Source organism: Scyliorhinus canicula, chromosome 1 (assembly GCF_902713615.1).
Source record: "Scyliorhinus canicula chromosome 1, sScyCan1.1, whole genome shotgun sequence".
Taxonomy (NCBI): Eukaryota; Metazoa; Chordata; class Chondrichthyes; order Carcharhiniformes; family Scyliorhinidae; genus Scyliorhinus; species Scyliorhinus canicula.
The window spans coordinates 259,683,876-259,707,336 of NC_052146.1; the positions used below are offsets into that span (position 1 = coordinate 259,683,876).

The window sequence follows — 23,461 nt, forward strand, 5'->3', positions numbered from 1 at the left end:
TTAAAATATTACCTCTTGCCACCTGGTTTCGACAGGCACGCAGAGACTGAAAGAGACTGAATCCATCAATTGTTACAAGGGCAGCTGGATACAGAATACTCAATTCTTCGTGCTTAGAAAACAAAATGAGAATTTAATTCATAATACAGCATGAAATCATCAGAATAAAGTTACTAAATATGTCAAAGACACCTAAAATGTAGCTTTAAAAAAAACCTACCATCTCCTCAACAAGTTGAGAGGAAAATTCTACAGACCGTCAGTCATTAAAGCAGGTCAGATTTATTCTAGTTATTTTTGGACACTAAGGAGATATATCCTTTCAGACATTGCATTTTTGCAAATCTAGCAATAAAATCTTTTCTCACTTTCCCTTTAGGAAATGCAAAGCAGCTGTCCCCTCACTGTAATGAAACCCTGTTTGCATGTTTTTTATCATTGATTAACTTGCTTTTCTAATCTTCATATGGCAGATGGACAGCATAAGAAAATTCAACCCTCTCTCTCCTCCAAGCTTAATTGAAGTAGATGAATTCGGTCATAGAATGGCAAGTTGGAACTGCAATTAATAATAAAAGCCTTCAACAAATCTGAAAATATGGTGCAGAAGTCGCTCCCATGCAATGCAATGCAATGTTACCATCACAAAAATTAACATGTTAGAGAATTACTTCAAATTATATTTTCTATGTTGCACCAAGATTAGCCCACTTCGCAGAGGGAATTGTGTCTTACTCACTGAGGATATATTTTTGTTGCATTGTTTTGCACCAAAGACGACTGCATTATCCAATATATAAGGCAACATGGACTAAATATAACATTTTACCAAACTTAGCATAAAAGTAAATACAATCCTAAAATCACTGCTCAGACTCCACTCAGCATAACAACTTTGTAAGCTACTCCACAAATATTGCAACATTAACATGAAAATAACATGAAATGGCGGAGCGCGTGAATCCCATGAGCATTGCAGAGGGAACAGTGCTGCAGAACAGTAGGAGGCAGAGACTAGGGCGAGAACAGGCCACCAATAATAACTACCAATGTGATTGACATCTCCAGTCATAAAACAGAATTCCAAGTTGGTAAAGTATTGGAAAACAGAAGTTTTATTGTACTTCCAAATATCTCAAGGTAAATGTAAACTAAGTAATTTGATAAATCTCCCAGCACTTATACAGATATATTGACTAGTAACTACCATGGTACAAGAACAATATGAGAAATCAAATAAATAATTAGATAACAAAAATGAGATACGATTATTCATGCAGGGGTATTGTATATGCATTACATAAATATGTGCAGTTAACAAAGTATCATATCCAACCGTTTGTAAAAAGCTTTCCAAGAGCTCACCTGCTCTGTCACGCCAGGATGTCTGGGAATCTCGTATGTCCGACACTTTAACTGCAGGACTGGGTCTTCATTTAAAAGCTGTGCCAAAAGGAGAACTCCATTCTGCACAAAAAAAAGGATTCTTTCAACAACATGTAATGTAACAATTGCTGTCACTGACTACTTTCTTAAGTGGACAACCAGCTTTATGACACCATTAACTTCACTCATTTTCGATAGGGCCTGTTTCTGTGCTGTATTTTCTTTGTTCTAGTCTCTTTCCAGTCCACTGACATTTTACTTACAGTAACTCCTTCAAAGAAGATCAATGTTGTGCAAATCCCTTCATTTTCACTGAAGATCTGAGATAATTACCAGCTACCTTTGGGGACTTCTTTTGATTTAGTTAAGACTGTGCAGGATGGTCATCTTATTTATACAAAGACATTTACTTTGTTTTGATTATCTCAACTGGTGTTCACGTCGTCCCTTGTGATTACTTGTCCTACTGCCTTCTTAATGCCACTTAATAAAAAGAACTTTAAAGTTTAATCCTCTATAGCTATACATTTTCTGATGGTCAACTTGGATCCCTTAATCAACTTTTCCGAGTTTTCTGCAATTTCTTATATTCACGCCAATGGGGAGCACGGTAGCATGGTGGTTAGCATAAATGCTTCACAGCTCCAGGGTCCCAGGTTCGATTCCCGGCTGGGTCACTGTCTGTGTGGAGTCTGCACGTCCTCCCAGTGTGTGCGTGGGTTTCCTCCGGGTGCTCCGGTTTCCTCCCACAGTCCAAAGATGTGCGGGTTAGGTGGATTGGCCATGCTAAATTGCCCGTAGTGTCCTAATAGTAAGGTTGAGGGGGGGGGGGGGGGGGGGGGGCAAGAGAGTTGTTGGGTTACGGGTATAGGGTGGATACGTGAGTTTGAGTAGGGTGATCATTGCTCGGCACAACATCGAGGGCCGAAGGGCCTGTTCTGTGCTGTACTGTTCTAAATTCTAAGATACATAGCAAGAATGAGACAAATAAAGAGCACAAGGAAAAGCAGAGTAAAAAGATGATCAGAAAGAGAGGGGGAAAAGGAAGAGGGGAGTAGCGGAGGAGTGGCAAGAAATGGATGGTTGCCCTTATTGGCTTGCAGCCTATTAAAGGCTGCACCAGCATTCACTGTATTTGCCTCCCTCCCAACAATAATAAAGATCAAACTCACCTTGCACAATAAACAAAGGACAAAGTTGTAAGTTAGCAGAAATATACTAATGGGTGATATTTTTAGTTAATAGATACGCTGGTGATCCCAAAAAGCATGTAAATGAAAGTATTTTGTTGCTGTTACCCCAATGAGAGGAAATCCAGATTTAGAAGATCTGTTCTATCAAACTTGATTTGATTACTAATGATCTGTTCAGTCCCACACAATGGTTGGAAGGACAATGTTGTCAATAGCAAGAAAGCATTTTGTTATGAGGACAGAAAGCTTTGGTCCTCCTGATACCGAGTTGGATAAAGATAATTCATTCAAGAGTTGATAGCAGAAAATGATGGATAGTCGAGGGGTCAAGAGAAATGGTTAAATAGAGGTGATCAATTTTTATAGCATTCAAGATGATTAAGAAAGAAGAGAATGGATACAGTGTCACAGGCTCAGAGTGTCACAGGTATATTTAGCCAGGGTTATTCAGCTGCCACAAGTAGGGGGAAGCTGGCCTGGAGGGATTGAGAAGACCTCCAGAAGAAATGGACACAAGAACTGTAAAATGACACGTTTAAAGCCCTTAGCAAACAAGCAATGTTGAATGTCGGCCAGGGCAGCACAATGGCACAGTGGTTAGCATTGCCGTCTCACAGTGCCAGAGGCCCGGGTTCAATTCCGGCCTTGGGTGACTGTCTGTGGAGTTTGCATTTCCTTTGTGTATACGTGGATTTCCTCTGGGTGCTCCAGTTTCCTCCCACTGTCCAAAGATGTACAGGTTGGGTGGGGTTATGGAGATAGGGCAGGGGAAGAGGGCCTAGGTAGGCTCTTTCAGAGGGTCGATGCTGGCTCGGTGGGCCAAATGGCTTCTTTCTGCACTGCAGGAATCCTATGGTTTTAAGATGAGTGGATCAAGCTTGAGGTTTTTTTTTTTAAAATGAGGGTGACGAGTTTAATGAAGTTTTAGAACCATATTTTATAAAAACAAAGAACGTTTCATTGGTTTCAACAACTGGAATGGGAGAATAAAGTATCGTAAGCATCAGGATTTGAATGGTAAAAGCAAGAAAGGGTCCATGGATGAAAGGATCTGGGGAAAGTTGGAAGTCATGAGGCCTGAATAATACAAGATGGTCTAGAGTGGTGGGAGGGCTATCAGAGGTTATATGGTGTGTGAAGGAAGAGACACGAGCTGTATATATGGTCAGTATTTTGTGCTTGAAATTAGAGTGTAGTAGGGGCAAAAGATAGTGCTTGTTGCTCAGGCAGTATGTAATACAACAGCTGCCTTTTGCTTTTCTGGGCCGAGAAACAAGGTATAGGAACCATACAGCACCATCGCTCAAGGGAAAATAATCCAAAATATCCAATTTTTCAAGGGATCAGTTCTGTAAATTTCAAATGCAGTTGTCTAAAAAAATGACATGGAAAATCTTTTGGACAGAGTTATCAAGGTGGAAAATTTGGTTAACGTTCTATTCACGGCAGAAAATTTGTTTAAGTTTGAGTGTTCCCAAAGAAGTTTCTCATCACCCAAAACTAAATTTTAAAAAACAAACACTCTAAATTGTGAAAGTTAACATTCATTCTTTACATCCACTGTCAAACACAAATGAGCAAGATTTCCAACTCACTCTACAAACAACAACACAATTTAACCAGTCCTAACTAAATCTGTACGAAAGCAAAATTTGGCATGGATGGTGGAAATCTGTAATTAAAAACAAAATAAATGCTGCAAATACCCAGCAGGTCAGGCAGCATCTTAACATTTCAGGTCCATGACCTTTAATCAAAATGTTGAAATCAGTTGAAATCTGATGAAATGTTATTGACCTGAAATGGTAACTGTTTCTCCCCATAGATGCTGTCTGGCCTGATGACTAAATCTGCATTTAATGGTCTCTCCAACTTAAATCAACATTCTGCCACAATAAGCATAACTCTCCCAATACCCACAGGTATAACAATCTTAACATCTCACTGATGGCTGTCAAAAAATATTACTGATGATCTCCTGCTGAAACTGTGAATACTGACTGAAAAAATGCACTTCACAAATCCTACAGTGTAGTAATCTGTTATTGCTGCTCTGCTGTGCAAAAACCTTTAGGGTAAGAATTTGCAACTTATCATGTAGTCTGTCCCTGCACACAACAAAAGTTGAACATCATCCAGGCTTAGGCTGCTGAGTGGCAAGTAATATACAAACCTGATTAAGTGCCAGGCAATCACCATCTCCAACAAGAGTTTAATAACCTCTCCTTGATATTAAAAAGTTTGATGTCAAATGGTACAACTCCCCCTCTCACTAACATCAATATTCTGGAGGAATATATACTATGCTGTGGCTAAAAGAGCCAGTCAGAAGTTCAGTCTTCTACAGTGTGGCAAACTTCCTTATTTTCCAAAGCTTGAAACATCAGCACTTCCAAGTCACACACCATATATTGCTCCATAAACCCGAGTTTAATCTACCTGTTAATACTGTGTGTGAAGAATTTCCTGACATCAGTCCAAAATATATATTTTGCCAATGTGATCTTGTGCCTTCCAGTTCTATCCAACAATTTACTTGAAAGTAATATACTGGATTAACATTTTCCCCAAACGATTACCCTTCAGATGCCTCCATGCTGAAAACTTAAGTCTACCCAATCTTTCCTCTTAATTCAACACATCTGACACTGGTCACAGCTTCGCAGCTTGTCTCTGCACATTCTCTAGCATTTGATAGTCTCTTATTTCTTGGTGACTAGAAATAGGCATACTATTCCAGGTGTGGTACGCCAGTGCACAGATATTAAGAACAAAGAACAAAGAAAAATCACAGCACAGGAACGGGCCCTTCGGCCCTTCAAGCCTGCGCCGATCCAGATCCTCTATCTAAAACTGTCGCCTATTTTCTAAGGATCTGTATCGCGCTGCTCCCTGCCCATTCATGTATTTGTCTAGATACATCTTAAATTACGCTATCGTGCCCGCCTCTACCACCTCCACTGGCAATGTGACCAGGCACCCACCTTCCTCTGCGTAAAGAACTTTCCACGCATATGTCCCTTAAACTTTACCCCTCTCACCTTGAACTCGTGACCCCTAGTAGTTGAGTCCCCCACTCTGGGAAAAAGCTTCTTGCCATCCAGCCTGTCTATACCTCTCATGATTTTGTAGACCTCAATGAGGTCCCCCCTCAACCTCCGTCTTTCTAATGAAAATATAGTATATATTCCTTTAACTTATATTCCATTTTTAAAAATTAATTTAGAGTATCCAATTTTTTTCTCCCCCCCCAATTAAGGGGCAATTTAGCGTGGCCAATTCATCTACCCTGGACATCTTTGGGTTTTGGGGATGAGACCCACACAGACACAGGGAGGATGTGTATTCCACTCTTGTGACTAGTATTGGGAACATATTTAACAGAGTTAATAAGACACTGGGTCTCTTTCAGTTTCAACAACATCAATGCAGCATCCGTGCCATCTAGTTTCCATTCCAGATGTATCATTTAGATCTGTCTATGTTCTGCCCACATTGGGGCTGTTTTAGCACAGTGGACTAAATAGCTGGCTTGTAATACAGAACAATGCCAGCAGCGCAGGTTCAATTCCCATACCAGCCTCCCCGAACAGGCGCCGGAATGTGGCGACGAGGGGCTTTTCACAGTAACTTCGTTGAAGCCTACTCGTGACAATAATCGATTATTATTATTATATCTTTTTCCCAACTCATTGTAATATCAGAGTTAACTCCTCCAGTAAGGCTGTTCTTCCTATCTTGGTATCATCTGCAAAGGTGAGAATTTTGTTTTCAATTTCTGAGCCAGATAATTTATGCAAAATATGGAACCTTAATGGTAACCCAATCAAGGTTTCTCACTCAGAACATCACTCCACTGACATAAATACTCTTAAGTATTTGTTGCTTCCTTCTTTTTGGGTACTCTTTTATCATGAGATGTTCGGCTCTAGGCAGAGCTGAAAGGAAGAAAATGTTGCCATTGTCAGAAGGGGTGAACACAGATTTAAGGGGACTGACAGAAGAGTGAGACGACAACCCAAATATATTGTGGAAAGACTGATAATGTGGTGCCCCATGACTTAAAAAGGACATCTGATAAAGCTCCATGCAAAAGTCCTTAAAATAAAAACCTTTAGATGCTGCCCGACTGCTGGGTGTTTCCAACATTTTCTGTTTTTATTTCAAAATAAACTACTCAGGTTAAGCACCTCTAGTGCTAATACTTTGGTCGTGATGTGGAGATGCCGGCGTTGGACTGGGGTGGGCACAATAAGAAGTCTTACAACACCAGGTTAAAGTCCAACAGGTTTGTTTCAAACACGAGCTTTCGGAGCACTGCTCCTTCCTCAGGTGAATTCCTCACCTGAGGAAGGAGCTGCGCTCCGAAAGCTCGTGTTTGAAACAAACCTGTTGGACTTTAACCTGGTGTTGTAAGACTTCTTACAATACTTTGGTCGGCTTAAGAAGGAAGATGGTTGGTATTTAAGGGTACTTAAAAAAGGAAGTTATTTTAAAGAAAAACTTGAGTCAACCTACAGAGAATTACATGGAATAAAAGTCACAGAAACAGGCCATTCCACCAAGTCCACACTGGCATTTGTGCTTAATTGAACTTAATACATGTCGCTCTATGCGGATGACCTATTGTTGTATGTGGCGGACCCGGTGGGGGGAATGCCGGTGGTGATGGGGATTCTCCGGGAATTTGGGGATTTCTCAGGGTATAAGCTTAACTTTGGGAAAAGCGAGCTGTTTGTGGTACACCCGGGGGACCAGGAGGGGGGGATTGGGAGGCTCCCACTGAAAAGGGTGGAGAGGAGCTTCAGGTATTTGGTGGTTCAGGTGGCCAGGAGCTGGGGGGCCTTGCATAAGCTAAACCTCACAAGGCTGGTGGAGCAAATGGAAGAGGAGTTTAAGAGGTGGGACATGCTGCCGCTGTCTTTGGCGGGTAGGGTGCAGTCAGTCAAGATAACGGTGCACCCGAGGTTTCTGTTCCTGTTCCAGTGCCTCCCCATCCTTATCCCGAAGGCCTTTTTCAGGCGGGTTAACAGGAGCATTACGGGGTTTGTGTGGGCACACGGGACACCAAGGGTGAGACGGGTGTTCTTGGAGCGGGGCAGGGATGGGGGGGGGGGCTGGCGTTGCCCAACCTCTGTGGTATTATTGGGCTGCCAATGCAGCGATGGTGCGTAAGTGGGTAATGGACCGGGGAGGGGGCAGCATGGAAGAGGCTGGAGATGGCATCCTGTGTGGGTACGAGCCTGGAAACGCTTGCAACGGCGCCGCTGCCGCTAATGAGGTATACCACGAGCCTGGTGGTGGCAGCTACCCTCAAGATTTGGGGGCAATGGAGGCGGCACAGGGGGCGGGGGGGGGGAAGAGAAGGTGGGGGACTCGATGGGGTCCCCGATACGGGGGAACCACCGGTTTTTTCCGGGGAGAATTGATGGCGGGTTCCTGAGTTGGCACAGGGCAAGTGTCAGGAGGCTGGGGGACCTGGTCATAGACAGGAAGTTTGCGAGCCTGAGTGAGCGGGAAAGGAAGTTCCGGCTCCCCCCGGGGAACACCTTTAGGTACATGCAAGTAAGGGTGTTTGTCAGGCGGCAGGTGGCGGGGTTCCCCCTGCTGCCGCCGCGTGGAGTCCAGGACAGGGTGCTCTCGGGGGTATGGGTTGGAGAGGGGAGGATCTCGGAAGTGTACCAGGTGATGCAGGAGGTAGACGAGGCCTCGGTGGAAGAGCTGAAAGATAAATGGGAGGAGGAGCTGGGTGAGGAGATTGAGGAGGGGACGTGGGCGGATGCCCTAGAAAGGGTGAATTCCTCCTCTTCATGTGCGAGGCTTAGCCTCATACAGTTTAAGGTACTGCATAGGGCTCATATGACCGGGACAAGGATGAGCCGGTTTTTTGGGACCGAGGGCAGGTGTATTAGGTGCTCAGGGAGCCCAGAAAACCATGTCCACACGTTCTGGGCATGCCCAGCGCTGGGGGAATTTTGGAAGGGTGTAGCAAGGATGGTATCGAGAGGGCAGCACGGTGGCCAAGTGGTTAGCACAACCGCCTCACGGCGCTGAGGTCCCAGGTTCGATCCCGACTCTGGGTCACTGTCTGTGTGGAGTTTGTACATTCTCCCCGTGTCTGCGTGGGTTTCGCCCCCACAACCCCAAAATGTGCAGAGTAGGTGGATTGGCCACGCTAAATTGCCCCTTAATTGGAAAAAATAATTGGGTAATCTAAATTTATTAAAAAAAAGGATGGTATCGAGGGTGGTAGGATCCAGGGTCAATCCGGGCTGGGGACTCACAATATTTGGGGTTGCAGTGGAGCCGGGAGTGCAGGAGGCGAAAGAGGCCGGTGTTCTGGCCTTTGCGTCCCTAGTAGCCCGGCGGAGGATTCTTCTTCAGTGGAAGGATGCGAGGCCCCCAAGCGTGGAGGCCTGGGTCAACGATATGGCGGGGTTTATTAAATTGGAGGGTGAAATTTTCCCTAAGGGGGTCAGTGCAGGGGTTTTTCAGGAGATGGCAACCATTCCTAGATCTCCTGGCAGAACGGTAAAAACAAAAGGTCAGCAGCCGGTGGGGGGGGGGTTGTCTCTTTGTTTTTGTTTTGGGTTGAATATCTGTTTTTTGCCAATGACGGGCGTTAATTTATTGTTTCTCTTTTGTATTTACGGGGGGGGGGGGGATTCTGGTTTGTTTTTGTTTTCTTAGAAATTTCTGTTATTGTTTTCTGAAAATGTGAAAATTTGAATAAAAATTATTTTTTTTTTTTTAAACTGAACTTATTACAAACTGGGAACCCAACCTGATTTCACAAGACCATAGAATATCTCACGGTGGTTACAAAAAAAAACCCTCAATACTGAGGCAGCACCTCATGAAACAGAGTTAGCTTTCATAGCAATGACTTGTCTGCAAAAGTGGAAGATGTCAAAGACACAACAGATTTATAAGTCAGGAACTAGGGAAAATGGAAAGTCTGTGACATGGTGGAAGGCAGGAGAGATTAAATAGCAAAAGGAAATGTTCATGGGACAAATAAAGTAAAAGGAGATGGGTCCTGAGCGGTATAAATGAGAAAAGTCACAGTAATCAACAGCTGTGATCTGAAACAAAAAACAGGGGCAGAGGTTATGATCACCCTTTGCCCCTTTCCTTGCATTTGTACTTGCTCAAAACATGTCTAACTTTTTCTAGTTCTGATGAAAGTTTCTCTCTTCACAGATGCTGCCGAAATGGAGTATTTCAAGCATTTAGCTGTTTTTATTTCAGATTTCTCAGTATCTGCAGTATTTAATTTTTGTATTCATGTTGAAATTGACATTTGAATTCCCTCTCGCACAAATAAAAATCTGAATTAATTACCTCGGTATAAAATCGTACATATCCAGAGGTAAAGCCAACAATGATACATGTCCAGTCCGGTCGCCCTGTGGAACTTCTGTCAATCAGAACAAAAGATATTGCGTTCAGTATTTTTCAGTTAAAGTATAAACTGCACTGCAACAAACAAACACAAAATTCTAGGGTACATTCAAAAAATTGCTATGGCTTTGGTGATTTTGCTCTTTGCATGGTGCTATAACTATCATGTAAAAGTAGCCTAAATCCAAAATCCAGGCACAACTAACTGCTTTTCCAAGAAATGTGAGAGAAGGGAAGAAAGTTGCAAGCATCCTCCTGTATAGAAATTGTCATGATGTGGAGATGCCGGCGTTGGACTGGGGTGAGCACAGTAAGAAGTCTTACAACACCAGGTTAAAGTCCAACAGGTTTGTTTCAAACACGAGCTTTCGGAGCACGGCTCCTTCTTCATTCACCTGAAGAAGGAGCCGTGCTCCGAAAGCTCGTGTTTGAAACAAACCTGTTGGACTTTAACCTGGTGTTGTAAGACTTCTTACTATAGAAATTGTGTTAGAGGATTTCAGAGTTGCTGTGTCACCTCTGTTTTAAGAGAGTACAAAAGCATAAACCAAGCAACTATAGATTTGTCATTTTATAAGTCATAGGGAAGTGTTCCCCAGACGAGTCCCCGCATTCAAAGGTTAATTCCTCCACCATTGCAGCCAACTCCAGCATGATGCCATCATGAAATTCCCCTCACTAATTAGATCCTCAAAGAATTCCAGTAGATTTGTCAAGCATGATTTCCCCTTCATAAATTCATGCTCACTCTGTCTGATCCTGCCACCATTTTCTGCTCTAAAATCCTTGATAATGGATTTGAGTATTTTCACCACTACAGTATTTAAAGTCTCTGCTTCCACCACCTTTTCAGGAAGAGTTCAAAAGACTCATGGCCCTCTGAGTGAAAAGAATTCACACCACACAAGTGCCAGTCAGTGCCCATCTTCAACAAGAGAATCTAACCACCTCCCCCAAAAATTCAATGGCATTACCATCACAGAATGTCCCCACAATCTTGGGGTTATCGCTGACCAGAAATTGAACTGGACCAGCCATATAAATTCTGTAGCCACAAGAGTAGGTTAGTAATTGTAGCACCCGACTCCACAAAGCTTGTCCACCATCCACAAGGCACATGTGTTAAGGAATACTCTCCAGTTGCCCGGATGAGTACAGCTCCACTACTCAAGAGGTTCAACACCACCCAGTACAAGGCAGCTTGCTTGCTCAGCATCCTATCCACCAACTTAAGCATCAATTTCCTGTTACCACTGATGCAGTGGTAACAATGTGTACCACCTACAAGATGCAATACAGCAACTCAACAAGACTCCTTCAACAGCACCTTTCAAAACCACAACCTCTACTACCTAGAAGGTCAAGGGCAGCAGGCTAAAGGTAACACTGCCAGTAACAAGTTCCCCTCCAAGATGCACACCATACTGACTTGGAAATATATTGCCATTATTTTAATCTGTCTCAATCAAAATCGTAGAACTCCATATCCATCAGGGTCATGGGTGTACCTACATCACATGGACTGCAGTGGTTCAAGAAGGCTATTCACTAACACCATCTCATGGGTAATTAGGGATGGACAATAAATATTGGACTTCCTGACGATGCCAACATCCCATAAAATAAAAAAAGTGGCCTAGCCAGTAACAGCTAGATTAAATCAAGATTAGTTAAAATAAATCCAAAAACATTCTGTTTACCTACTCAGCCATCAGGGGAGCCCGTATTAACATCATACAATAGAGAGCTCCATTCGTTATATCACAGCAAGAACCTAACTGCTAAACAATAAAAATAAACCAAATATTGGATCCATAATGTGGATCCTTTCTGGAAAAAGTACATTTTAATAGACAAAGTGACATTCATAAAAGGTTTCAAGTGACAGCCAGTATTGGTTATAAAGGTTAAATTGTTAATAAGATTCTGGATAGAAAATGTTATATATGCTGTTATATTGTTTAAATGGCATCAATTTAGTAAGCTGTTTGGAATACTGTAATGCTTCAGCTTATTCCAATTAAAAACTGCATATTTTGTAGTGGACTATTAACTGTTTTAATTATTTGTCTTCTTCACATGTGCTACGCACATGCTGGCTGGAAGAAATCTGGGGAGACCTTTCCAGCTAAGATTTAGACCAGCTAATAAGCCAAAGATGAAATGATTGGATGATCTATGTACGCACACAAAGATTCTTAGAGATTAATTTCGTAAACAATCTTAACATGCCAAATTGTCTGAAAACAGGTATAAGTATAAAAATATCAAAATTAGATATACGGCAAAATATTGTATTATTTTGTTAACATTTCATTTGTTTTGATCAAACGTACGCAGCTATAAAACGGTCCCAGAGTAAAAACACTTACCTTTTCTGACTTGCTAGTGGAATACAAATAGCACTGCCGACACATTCACTGTTGAAAAAGAACACAATAAGTAATTAAGTTAGATGCCATTTGTCCATGGCACATAACAGATCTCAAGTGCAGCAATAGCCTCACTAAAGAGAAATCAAACAGTTATACTTATTGTGTGAAACCAAGCTTTATATTTTAAAAAAATTAATGGTTGGAAACCCTTAATTGATTTTCGTTTGAAAAAGACTGAAGTCACAGTCAAAGATGGCAGCACATTTGCAACACTGCACCATCTGCATTCCAAAACTATTGAAGTGGAGACAACTTGTCAACAAATCCACATAAGGAACAATGCCCTTGAAAATGGATAAATGGGGGCCATCACCTATCCCATTAGCCAAGTGTCCACCACTTTGGTACTCAACTGGGTAGAGATAAATCATTGGATAACAGGGCCCCTGACTGAAAGGGGAATTCCCAGACAAGATATAATGAAGGTAACTGGAATACACTAGCCATGTCCATATTTGGTCAGTGGGCAGTTTGAGAGAAGGTTGTGACAAGACAACCCTCTTGAGTTTAAACACCTGTTTTCTCTGTAGAACAGGACAAGCAACGGAGATGCTATAGGGACAAGGACCTGAGTGAGTCCTTCCCTCCCACTTTACATCCAATTTGCAAGTTGAACCCTGTCTGCTGATTTTAACTATGCAGGTCAACCCAATGCTGCCATCTCCAACAAAGAACCAATTCATTGTCCATTTAAACCACCTTGCCGCCAAATCAACACAACCACTGAGTGAAAGTAGCAGGACCACAGTGCTCAGCCTGAAGTTTACTGGTTTTTAGTCCCTTTTTGATAGTCACAAAGTGAGAGGTCATCTTAAACCAATCAAGGAGATGTATAGAATGGGAAGAATCTTCCTTGTTAGACTATACATCAGAGTTCTGTAGGCAGCTCACAAGACCCTGTGCTGTGATTTGGGAGCACCTTAAAACCACCCTGGAAGCTATGAAACAGCAGGCAGATAAACATGCCAAGGCCAGAGCATTCAAGCCAGGAGACCATGTATTAGTCGCACTACTAATACAGTGTGAACCACAAAGTCAAGTTCAATGGCCCATGCAGCATTGTAGAGGATTGGCACGGTGAAATATTTGATTGACACCCCAGACTGTAGGAAAAAAGCAATGGGTGTGTCACAAGAGAGTTAGAGCAATATTATAGGCCAGGAAAGAGAAACACAAGAATAGGTCTGTCAAACAGTGTGTCAAGAGGAGAACAAAGGGGACAGTGAGGACGGGTTAGAGGGAAAGAGGGGCTTGATGAATCCTAAATCAACCCCCGACCATCCGGTTAGCTAACATGGATATATTGGGGAGATTATAGACCATGCTTCTGCTATTTAAATGGAGAGCAGAAAGGAGATCTGACAAAGCTGCTCACAGCATTTAAAAAGATCTTTGGTACATTGTTCAACCACGTCTGGTACCAATTGGCTAACCCTGTTCCTCTCTGGGATTTTCTTTCTTTGTCCAGGCAGGTGAGGGGCTGATACAGGCTCTGATTTGTTATATTTAATTCTGAATGTTTATCTTATTTTGGCCGGAAGATAATTTTATCACTCCAAGGTATATCCCATTGACGGGTGCCTTGACGATTCTTTTTTAAAATGTTTTTATTAAAGCTTTTTCAAACCGAATTTGTACAAACTAATAACAGAAAAATAAACGTTAAAATATTTAACAAAACTAGGTGGCTGTTATCATTATACAAAAAGAAAATATACATTAAATAGACAGCTCCCCCACCTGAACCCCCCCCTCTCTCACCTCTTCCCCCCCCCCCCCCCCCCCCCGACGACATTTTACCACTCCCCTAGAAAGTCAAGGAAAGGTTGCCATCTCCGGGAGAACCCCAGCAAGGACCCTCTCAAGGAAAACTTTATTCGCTCCGTTCTGAGGAACCCAGCCATGTCACTATCTCCCCTCCATCCACCCCCCACAATCGACTACGCTCCAAAAACAGCCTTTTAACTCGCGGGATCTTGTTTGCCCACACAAATCCCGTAATAATCCTGTTCACCCACTTGAAGGATTTGGGGATGAAGATGAGAAGGCATTGCAAAACGAATAGGAATCTGGGGAGAACTGTCTACCAGGGAAAGCGGGAGCATGTCTCACCTTTTGAAGTCTCCCTCCATCTGCTCTACAAGCCGCAATAGATTGAGCCCGTGTAGGGCATCCCAGTTCCTAGCCACCTGTATACCTAAATAACGAAAGCTCCTCTCCACTATCTTGAGCGGGAGCTCCCCCAGTCTCTCCTCCTGACCCCTAGTGTGGATTACAAATAGCTCACTTTTCGCCACGTTCAACTTATATCCCGAGAAGCTCCCAAAGTCCCTTTGGATCCGCAAGACCTCCTCCATCCCCTCTATCGGGTCCAAAATATACAATAAGGTCGTCTGCGTAGAGGGAAACCCGGTGCTCCTTCCCCTCCCTCCTCCGGACCAGCCCCCTCCAGTTCCCCGAAGTCCTCAGCGCTATGGCCAACGGCTCGATTGCCAGGGCAAATAGTAACGGGGATAGGGGGCACGCCTGCCTCATCCCTTGATGCAGTCTAAAACACTCCGACCTCAGCTTGTTCATGGATACACTTGCTACGGGGGCCTGATACAGTAACTTGACCCACCCTATGAATCCCTCACCAAATCCAAACCTACCTAACACTTCCCACAGGTACTCCCATTCCTCTCTGTCAAAGGCTTTCTCTGCATTCATTGCAGCCACTACTTCTGCGTCTCCTTCTGAAGGCATCATAATGATATTCAGGAGCCTCCTCACATTTGTGTTCACTTGTCTGCCCTTGACGAAACCCGTTTGGTCCTCCTCAATCACTCCCGGGACGCAGTCCTCTATTCTGGTAGCCAAACTTATTGCCAACAGTTTGGCATCCACATTCAGGACCGATATCGGCCTGTAGGACCCACACTGAAGCGGATCCTTCTCCCTTTTCAAAATGAGCGAGATCAATGCCGGCGACATCGTCAGGGGGAGGGTTCCTCTTTCCTTTGCCTCGTTAAAGGTTCTTAGCAGGAGTGGGCTCAGTAGCTCCAAGAATGTCTTATAGAATTGTACAGGGAATCCGTCCGGACCCGGGGCCTTTCCCGACTGCATACTTGCTAGACCCTTAACTATCTCCTCCAGCCAAGTGTCTGCTTCCCCCCCGCTCACTCCAGCCCTCCCGCCAGAGGCCACCCAACCCGACTCTCCATCCGTCCCCAACAGATGGCTCCCCGTCAGTCAGCAAAGCAGCGCCCCATCCCCCCCCACAAACCACAGTCCCAAGCACCCGCTTAGCACTGATATCCCCCCCATTCCGTAAGTCAGCTGACCCATGCTGACCCCAGCTACTACCGCCTCTATCTCCAATCTGACTGTTGTCTCCTCCTTCGGCCCCCCCCCCCCCCCCCCCCCCCCCCCACCCACCCACAGGGTAAGAGGGCAAGAGCCATCCAGATTATTTCCATGCAATGAAAAACACAACCCGGGTGTTACCCCGCGCCCTGAGAGAAACACAGAATTTAAAAAAGGGGGAAAAACCCCAGAAAAAGAAAAGCGAACAACTTAAATTCTACTGTGAATCTTACATCAGGCCAACAACCGATTACACATCCCCGCCAGAGTGTTTCACCCACGTGCAGCTGCCCCTTAGTTACCCCGCGCCCTGAGAGAAACACAGAATTTAAAAAAGGGGGAAAAACCCCAGAAAAAGAAAAGCGAACAACTTAAATTCTACTGTGAATCTTACATCAGGCCAACAACCGATTACACATCCCCGCCAGAGTGTTTCACCCACGTGCAGCTGCCCCTTAGTTCAAGTCCAGCTTTTCATGTTTAATAAATGTCCACGCCTCGTCCGGCGTATCAAAGTAATGGTGCGTGTCCTGGTATGTTACCCAAAGCCTCGCCGGATGCAGGAGCCCGAACTTCACCCCTTTGCTGTAGAGGACTGCCTTAGCCCGGTTGAATCCCGTCCGCCACTAAGCCAGTTCAGCTCCCAAGTCCTGGTATATGCGAATCTCTCCGATCTCCCATTTACTGCTCCGCTCCTTCTTTGCCCAACGCAAACACGCTCCCCGTCTGTGAAGCGATGGAACTTTATCACCATTGCCCTCGGCGGTTCATTCGCCCAAGGCTTCCTCGCGAGGACTCTATGCGCCCCGTCCAGTTCCAAGGGCCGCGGGAAGGCCATTGCGCCCATCAGCGTCCCCAGCTTTGTAGTCACATACGTGCTTGCGTCCGCCCCCTCTGCACCTTCAGGGAGACCCAGAATCCGCAGGTTGTGGCTCCTGGACCTATACTAGAGGTCATCCAGCCTCTCCTGTCATCTTTTGTGTAGGGCCTCGTGTGCCTCCACTCTGAGCGCCAGACCCAGGATCTCATCCTCATTATCAGATACCTTCCTCTCCACCTCTTTAAATCGCCTTCTCCTGGACCTTCTGAGTCTCCACCATCTTTTCCATGGAGGCCTTCTTGGGGCCAGCATCTCAATCTTCAACTCTGCGAAGCAGCTTCTCAAAAACTCTTGCTGCTCTCTCGACCACTGGGCCCACGCTGGCCGCCATTTTGTCCTCCCGGACCCGCTCCGCTCGCTTCTCCGCAATCGCTCTTTTAACGGCCCCACTCCTGGTTCCCTCCATGCAGCAGTGGGGGAAACCTCTCCAGCGTCCTTTTCCACGCCGAGATTCACCGGCAAATTGCCGTTGCCGCTCCGTTTAAAGGCCCAAAACTCCGATCCCGGCGGGAGCTACCGTGTGCGCGACCTATTCGGAAATGGCCGCTACCAGAAGTCTTGACGATTCTTCTTCTCTTTGTCAGCAGAGTTACCTTGACAGAAAAAGGTTTAAATCTTCTGGTGATGGCAGTGCCTGAACGGTGCCTCTGATTTGGTTGAAAAGGAGTGAGGTCTGGTGAATTGAGTCATGGAAAGAATCCTTGGCTTGCTGACTCCTGTATGTGAGAGAGTATGCACTGACAAGCTATGTCATGCGATGGTGGTATCCTGTTGTGCCCCTTTTTCTGCAGAGTCCTTTCATTGCTTGGAGGTCTTGGGATGTTGTTCACGGTTGTAGTTTACGAGATAAGGGATCCCATATATTGTATAGCTCTGTTTTTGTTGTCCTGTGGAGGAAGGAGTGCACTATGGTGCCAAGTGTCCATGGCTTTATCCTGTTATCCCGGAGATCCCTACTCTTTCCGGTAACCTTTCATTATCCATATGAAAGGAGCCACCAACTACAATGCCTAAAACTTGAACCATTTGTATGAGTATTTGCTGTTTTTTTCTGTATGCTTGTGGGGAATAATGATTACTCTGTATTGTACTAGATTTTGGGGATTTATTGCATCTTGTGGTAAATGTAAAAATAAAAACCTTCTTAAAAATAAAGAGATCTTTGTGGACAAACCAGGATGCATGTGGAGGAGACCTTGCCCATCAAGCAGTAACCTTATCATCCAGGTTCTGAGACACTTACCCAGGTTTGGGAAGAAATTCAGTACATGCTGGAGGACCACTTGGTTGAGCCGAACCAGAACGGCGCGAGTTCTCTAGTTGTGCTTGCGCCCAAGCTCCATGACTCAACAAAGCTCTGCATTGATTCCAGAAATGTTAATGCAGTGACCAAAGCTGTCTCCTACTAGATTCCTCACCCGGGAGACTGTATCCACAGAGTAGGAAACGCCACTTACAGAACAAAAATATACCATGAAGTGCAAGTTCCCTGAAGCTCAAGTAACCTACTTAGGGCATATTGTGGGTCAAAGGCAGGCGTTGCCCAGTTACAGGCTTTGAAGACTTTCCCTATCCCCATGACTAAATGGGAAAAATGCCGTTCTGGGTGGCGTGCGGGTCCTACCACAAGTTTGTTCCATACTTCTGTACTATAGCCACCGTACTGACAGACTTGATGCAGAAAATAAAATCTCTGTGGTGGTCAAGGAGGTGCCAAACAGCTTTTGAAAGACTGAAAGCCACATTAACCAATGGACTGGAAACTTAGAACATTAACCAAACTTTTAAAGTGGCAACTGATACTAGTACGGGTAGTTGCCATCCTGTTCATGATGATGGATCAGGCAGGTTAGGTGGACTGGTCATGCTAAACTGGCCCTCAATGTCAAACGGTTAGGTGGGATTACAGGTGGAGGATGGGGGTGTGGTAGGTAAGGTGCTCATTCGGAGGGTAGATGCAGACTTGATGGCATCCAAATGGCCCCCTTCTGCTCTGTAGAGATTCTATAATTGTGGAAAAATGTGATAGCTAATGCTTTATCCCAATTGAACTTGGCACAGAATTATCCCGAAAAATGTAGATAATGAGAAGCTGTGTCGCAAGTAGTCAGTGGTTGATGCACGTGTGAATGAGTGTTAAGTATGAATGTATCTCTTTATTTTTGAACAATCTGTCCATTCTCTGAAGAGTTGCGTCTTTGTGGCTTCATGGCTTTCAAAGTCACCTCAAATGCTGTGTCCAAAAATTGTGATGCCGCCTTTCTTCATCTGCCGCCTTTCTTCATCTGCCACCCATCTTCCTCCTCCTTTTGCTTCTGCATCTTTGCTGTTCAAAATGCAGCTCTGCCATTGATTGATGTTGGTAACCCTTTAAATACTCCATCCTCAATCAGGCATCTGATTGCTCCTCCTGTCCCAAATTTGGATTCCAATCCTGGAGGCGCCCTCAATTGACTGACCCCCGCAATAGTTATCCATAAGCACACTACTCAGAGTCAAGTTGCACTTATGGTCCCTACACTACAGCAGAAACAAAGTTCGTAAAATTGAGCTCAAGTTGGTATTGGTATCTATTAGATCAGTAGCTAGATGGTAACCACTATAATCTATTGGTTCTTATGTGCAGCAATGCAGTTGACCATTAATTACATGGCATACTGAAACTGAACCAAACTTTAAAGGCTATTTAGATTTTTAAATTATAATGTCAAAATACAATAAATTTAAGAAGATGGATTCAAAATGAATAACTATCCAGGGACAAAAATCAAATCAATAACAAGGACTCTTGCTGCAGAAGTACATGTTAAGTGCATGATGGCAGCATCGGGCGACGTGCCTCTGGATTTGGTCTCCAAAGCATTTCTCCTCTCCCATGTCATCCTAAGATCAGGTATTTGCATGCAGGAAATCCTAATTTTCATACATGAACATTTGATGGGTAACTAAACGTGAAACCACGTCGTCGCAAGATGTAATGCACACAAAATCTCTTTCAAAGATTCATGCAGATCTTTGATTACAGGCAATCGTCCTTTTACATGAATAGTGTGATCAAAAATAATTAACTCCCAAAACTCTTACCAAAATATACATACCCATCTTCCACGTTCAGTATACCACTCCAAGCAACACAATACTGCATTTCATCTTTCCCCTTTTCATTAGGCTTCCATTTTGCTAAAAATCATAAATTAGATACAAAATTATCTTCCAGAAATAGTCTAAGGTCTTAAATTTATAAGCAAAGCTTCATAACTCAATTAAAACTTTACAGCATCTTCAAACAGATTTTGAATTATGTAATAATTAAAAACAGAAAATGTTGGAAATAAAGGGCAGCAGCATCTGTGGACAGAAAAACAAAAATTTCAGACCAATAACATGTCTTTAAGAATTGAGAAGTTTTCAGTATGTCAGAGGCACAGAAGGGGAGGAGGGCAGAGAACAAAACAGAAGGCCTGTGATGCATCAACTCTGTTTCTCTCCACAGATGTTGCCTGACCCGTTGAGTATTTCCAACATTTTCTCTTTTTATGTTAAATTTCCAGCATCTAGAGAATCTTGTTTTTGAACTAGTTTTACATTCCAACAGAAGTAAATGTATAAGCCAGATCTCATGACCCTCCACCAGACCCCAAAGTTGTTGGTAAGATCCAGTTAGGGGCCAATAACAATTTGTTTAGAATATACAAAGTTTGGGATTCAAGACACTATCTCAGTGAATAAGATACCACAGGTTTTGAAGAAACAAAATAAACTTTCTTATATAAAGTTAGAAAGATCAAATAATTTACAATATCTATCACATATCTATCTCTACATTCAGGGTAAATATGAGGTACCTATGAATCAATAGGCCAACACACCACACTGCACACCAAATGTCAGATGCGACCAAGAGAGATCCCAAGGATCATCAGTGACATTGTGAATCAACCAATCGCACTGAAACTCAGTCTCTCCCATGAGATTTCAGTCTTCACCTTCAAAGATCTAACCTGGTTGTCCCAACTCAGATAGCATCAACAATGGTCCACCTCATAATCTTGTCTCCTGAGATTCCATTCCCATGGATTCCCCGAGTATGCACTCAAGCAGCAATTAACAAGCACAATTTCAAATCTTTGGCCACGTAAAGCAGAACACTATGGCTCCAAAGGGGTACTTTTGTCCCAACAGCTCAAAGTCACTAATCTTCGGCTGCCTTCTGCACCTAAAGACTGTTCCCCTCAACTCTTGTCCTGTTTGGAGCCTTTTTGTGCCCCTCTCATTTTAACTGAACTGGAATCTTTTCCTGTCTTTGCTTTCGCCCTGGGACACTTCTTTTGGGACCTCTCCACACCCCGTGCCTAGGATCCTAGTCTTCCTTGGCACTCTGCGCCTGGACAGGTGGCCTGGGTTTTCAAACTATTAATACACAGACATGCTGTGCCCGTCATCGGCCCACAGAACTTAAAGATGAAGATCTGAAGTGCGCACGTGTAGCCTGCTCCCAAGTCCAAGATTTGTCAAGACGTAGAACCCACAAACTTTGTTCTTAACAGTAAGGCAGTCTAGTTTTCATAACACAGGAAATAAGAGGATGTTTTGTTTTAAACATTAATGATATGTAAACAGAAGTTCTCACAAGAGTAATACTTACGCACGAGAAAGACAGCTTTCTGATCCCTTGCTATCACCATAAGGTCATTTGTTGGTGACAGAGAGATCACACAGTCCTGAAGCCATGACAATGTGGGTGCCTTGCTTGTGCAGCTACCTTCTTTCTGTAACAAATTTCAGAACTCAAAGTAAATACAATACTAGTACCTCAGGAGAAAACAAAGCAAGTTTTAAAGGCTCAAATGATAACTCCAGGGCCCAGAAGAAAAATTAGGGAAATTAGCTTCAGGCCAAATGAACAGCAATGTTTTAGGCAAGCAGAGTGTTTGATAAAAAGATGTCTTGCAAGTAGCTGCAAATCATGTTGTTAAAGAACATAGCAGGATGAGAAATAGATGGAAAATATATTTAAGGATCTCAATTGTACAATGATGGCGCAATCACAATTTTGTTGCACTGCCATGTAGATATTGTCACTGGAGCTTTCACAGACTAATTGTGGTATCAATAGGTTTGTTGTTAATCAACTTGCTAAAGCAGAGCCATTATGATTGAACAATAGGATTTGTGCGCTTGTGAGGAATGACCAGTGTGAAATCATTCCAGCTGAGACAACAGAAGGCAGGAGTAAAGTGCAAAAGAAGGGTGGCGGTGGTGGAGGACATAGATTGGGGAACAAAAATGGCAGAATAGAATAGTACACTGACACTAAATAAATACCAAATGTTTTGGATAATACCAATGGCATTATTCAGGAAGAGGCAAAAGGTGATTTAATGCCAGAGCAGCTCAGCCAAACAGGAAAAGCTGTGAAGAGAAATATTATAGTTAACTCTCGTTTCTCTCCACAAATGCTGCTGAGTTTTTCCAGCACTTTTTGTTTTTATTCCAGAATTCCAGCATCTGCAATATTTTGCTTTTATTCAGCCAATTCTCAAGAATTATAAATTCAAAGGAGGCTTGTGTACTTAAAACTGGAATGAAAATTTACATATTGGAGCCTGTGCAAAGAAATTTGTATTGTAAATGCTTTCAGAAGAGGGGTGAGGTTGCGTTGATCAGCAAGTCAGGTCAAAGGTTTAAAATCGGTACGAAAGACCGAAGAAATGGCCAACACGATAGCACAGTGGTTAGCACAGTTGCTTCACAGCTCCTGGGTCCCAAGTTCGATTCTCGGCTTGGGTGACTGTCTGTGCAGAGTCTGCACATTCTCCCCGTGTCTGCGTGGGTTTCCTCCGGGTGCTCCGGTTTCTTCCCACAGTCCATGATAAATTGCCCTTAATTTCCAAATAGGTGAGGTGGGGTTGCTGGGTTAAGGGGATAGAGTTGGGGTGTCGGCTTAAGTAGGCTGCTCTTTCCAAGAGCCGGTGCAGACTCGATGGGTCAAATGGCCTCCTTCTGCACTGTAAATTCTATAAATGCAGGCGTGGCACAAAAATGGCTGCAAGTCCCTTCCTTATTCAAACTTTCACACAAGAAACTGACAGCGATCAGTTAAGGTACCCACAGATAGTGAAGGAAGTCTGGAGCAGGTGGATTCATTGGAAAGTGGCCAGGATGATATCCAAGTTCAGAGCTTTAATTTAGGAGGATAGGATCTAATAGTTTGGAATGCACGCGGCCCATTTTGAAAATTCATTTCAGGTAGCATAGGGATAATATCAGATCTCTAAAGCACATATGGCAGGAGGTATTTCTACTTGCAGAGTCACTGTTGAACAAACTGAAGAAAGTCAAGTGGATTAGGAACTAAAACGTAAACTTGACAAATTCCTAAAGGGTGTTGGGATTTCCAGATAAAAGTAACAAATCTAATATGATCATGCGTGAGAAACCATTGAAAGGTTATGGCACAGGAAGAAGCCATTGAGCCGATCGTTTCTGTGCTGGCCAAAAAGAGAAAATAAAAAACTAGCCGTTTCATTTTAATCCCACTTTCTAGCACCTGGTCCGCAGGCTACAGCACATCAGGTGCCGATACTGGTCATTTTTAAATGAGTTGAGCGTTTCAGTCTCAACCATTAATTCAGGCAGTGAATTCCAAGCCCACCACCCTCTGGTTAAAAAGGTTTTTCCTCATGTCCCGTCTAATCGTTCTACCAATCACCTTAAATCTATGAGCCCTGGTAAGTGACCCCTCAGCTAGGGGAAACAGGTATTTCCCGTCTATCCTATCGAAACCATTCAAAATTTCATACACATCAATTAGGTCA

General features: G+C 43.6%; 1 protein-coding gene across 1 annotated transcript in view; it reads right to left on the reverse strand.

The window, feature by feature from the left end:
- rab3gap2 (RAB3 GTPase activating protein subunit 2 (non-catalytic)) overlaps positions 1–23,461 on the reverse strand; it is a 121,271-nt gene that overhangs the window by 82,056 nt on the left and 15,754 nt on the right. Inside the window, exons 3-8 of the mRNA XM_038812024.1 lie at positions 21,289–21,412; positions 19,742–19,823; positions 12,356–12,403; positions 9,924–9,999; positions 1,366–1,467; positions 13–112 (exon numbers count right to left, since the gene is read on the reverse strand). Of these exons, the coding sequence (XP_038667952.1) occupies positions 13–112; positions 1,366–1,467; positions 9,924–9,999; positions 12,356–12,403; positions 19,742–19,823; positions 21,289–21,412 (532 nt within the window). The remainder of the gene's footprint in view (positions 1–12; positions 113–1,365; positions 1,468–9,923; positions 10,000–12,355; positions 12,404–19,741; positions 19,824–21,288; positions 21,413–23,461) is intronic.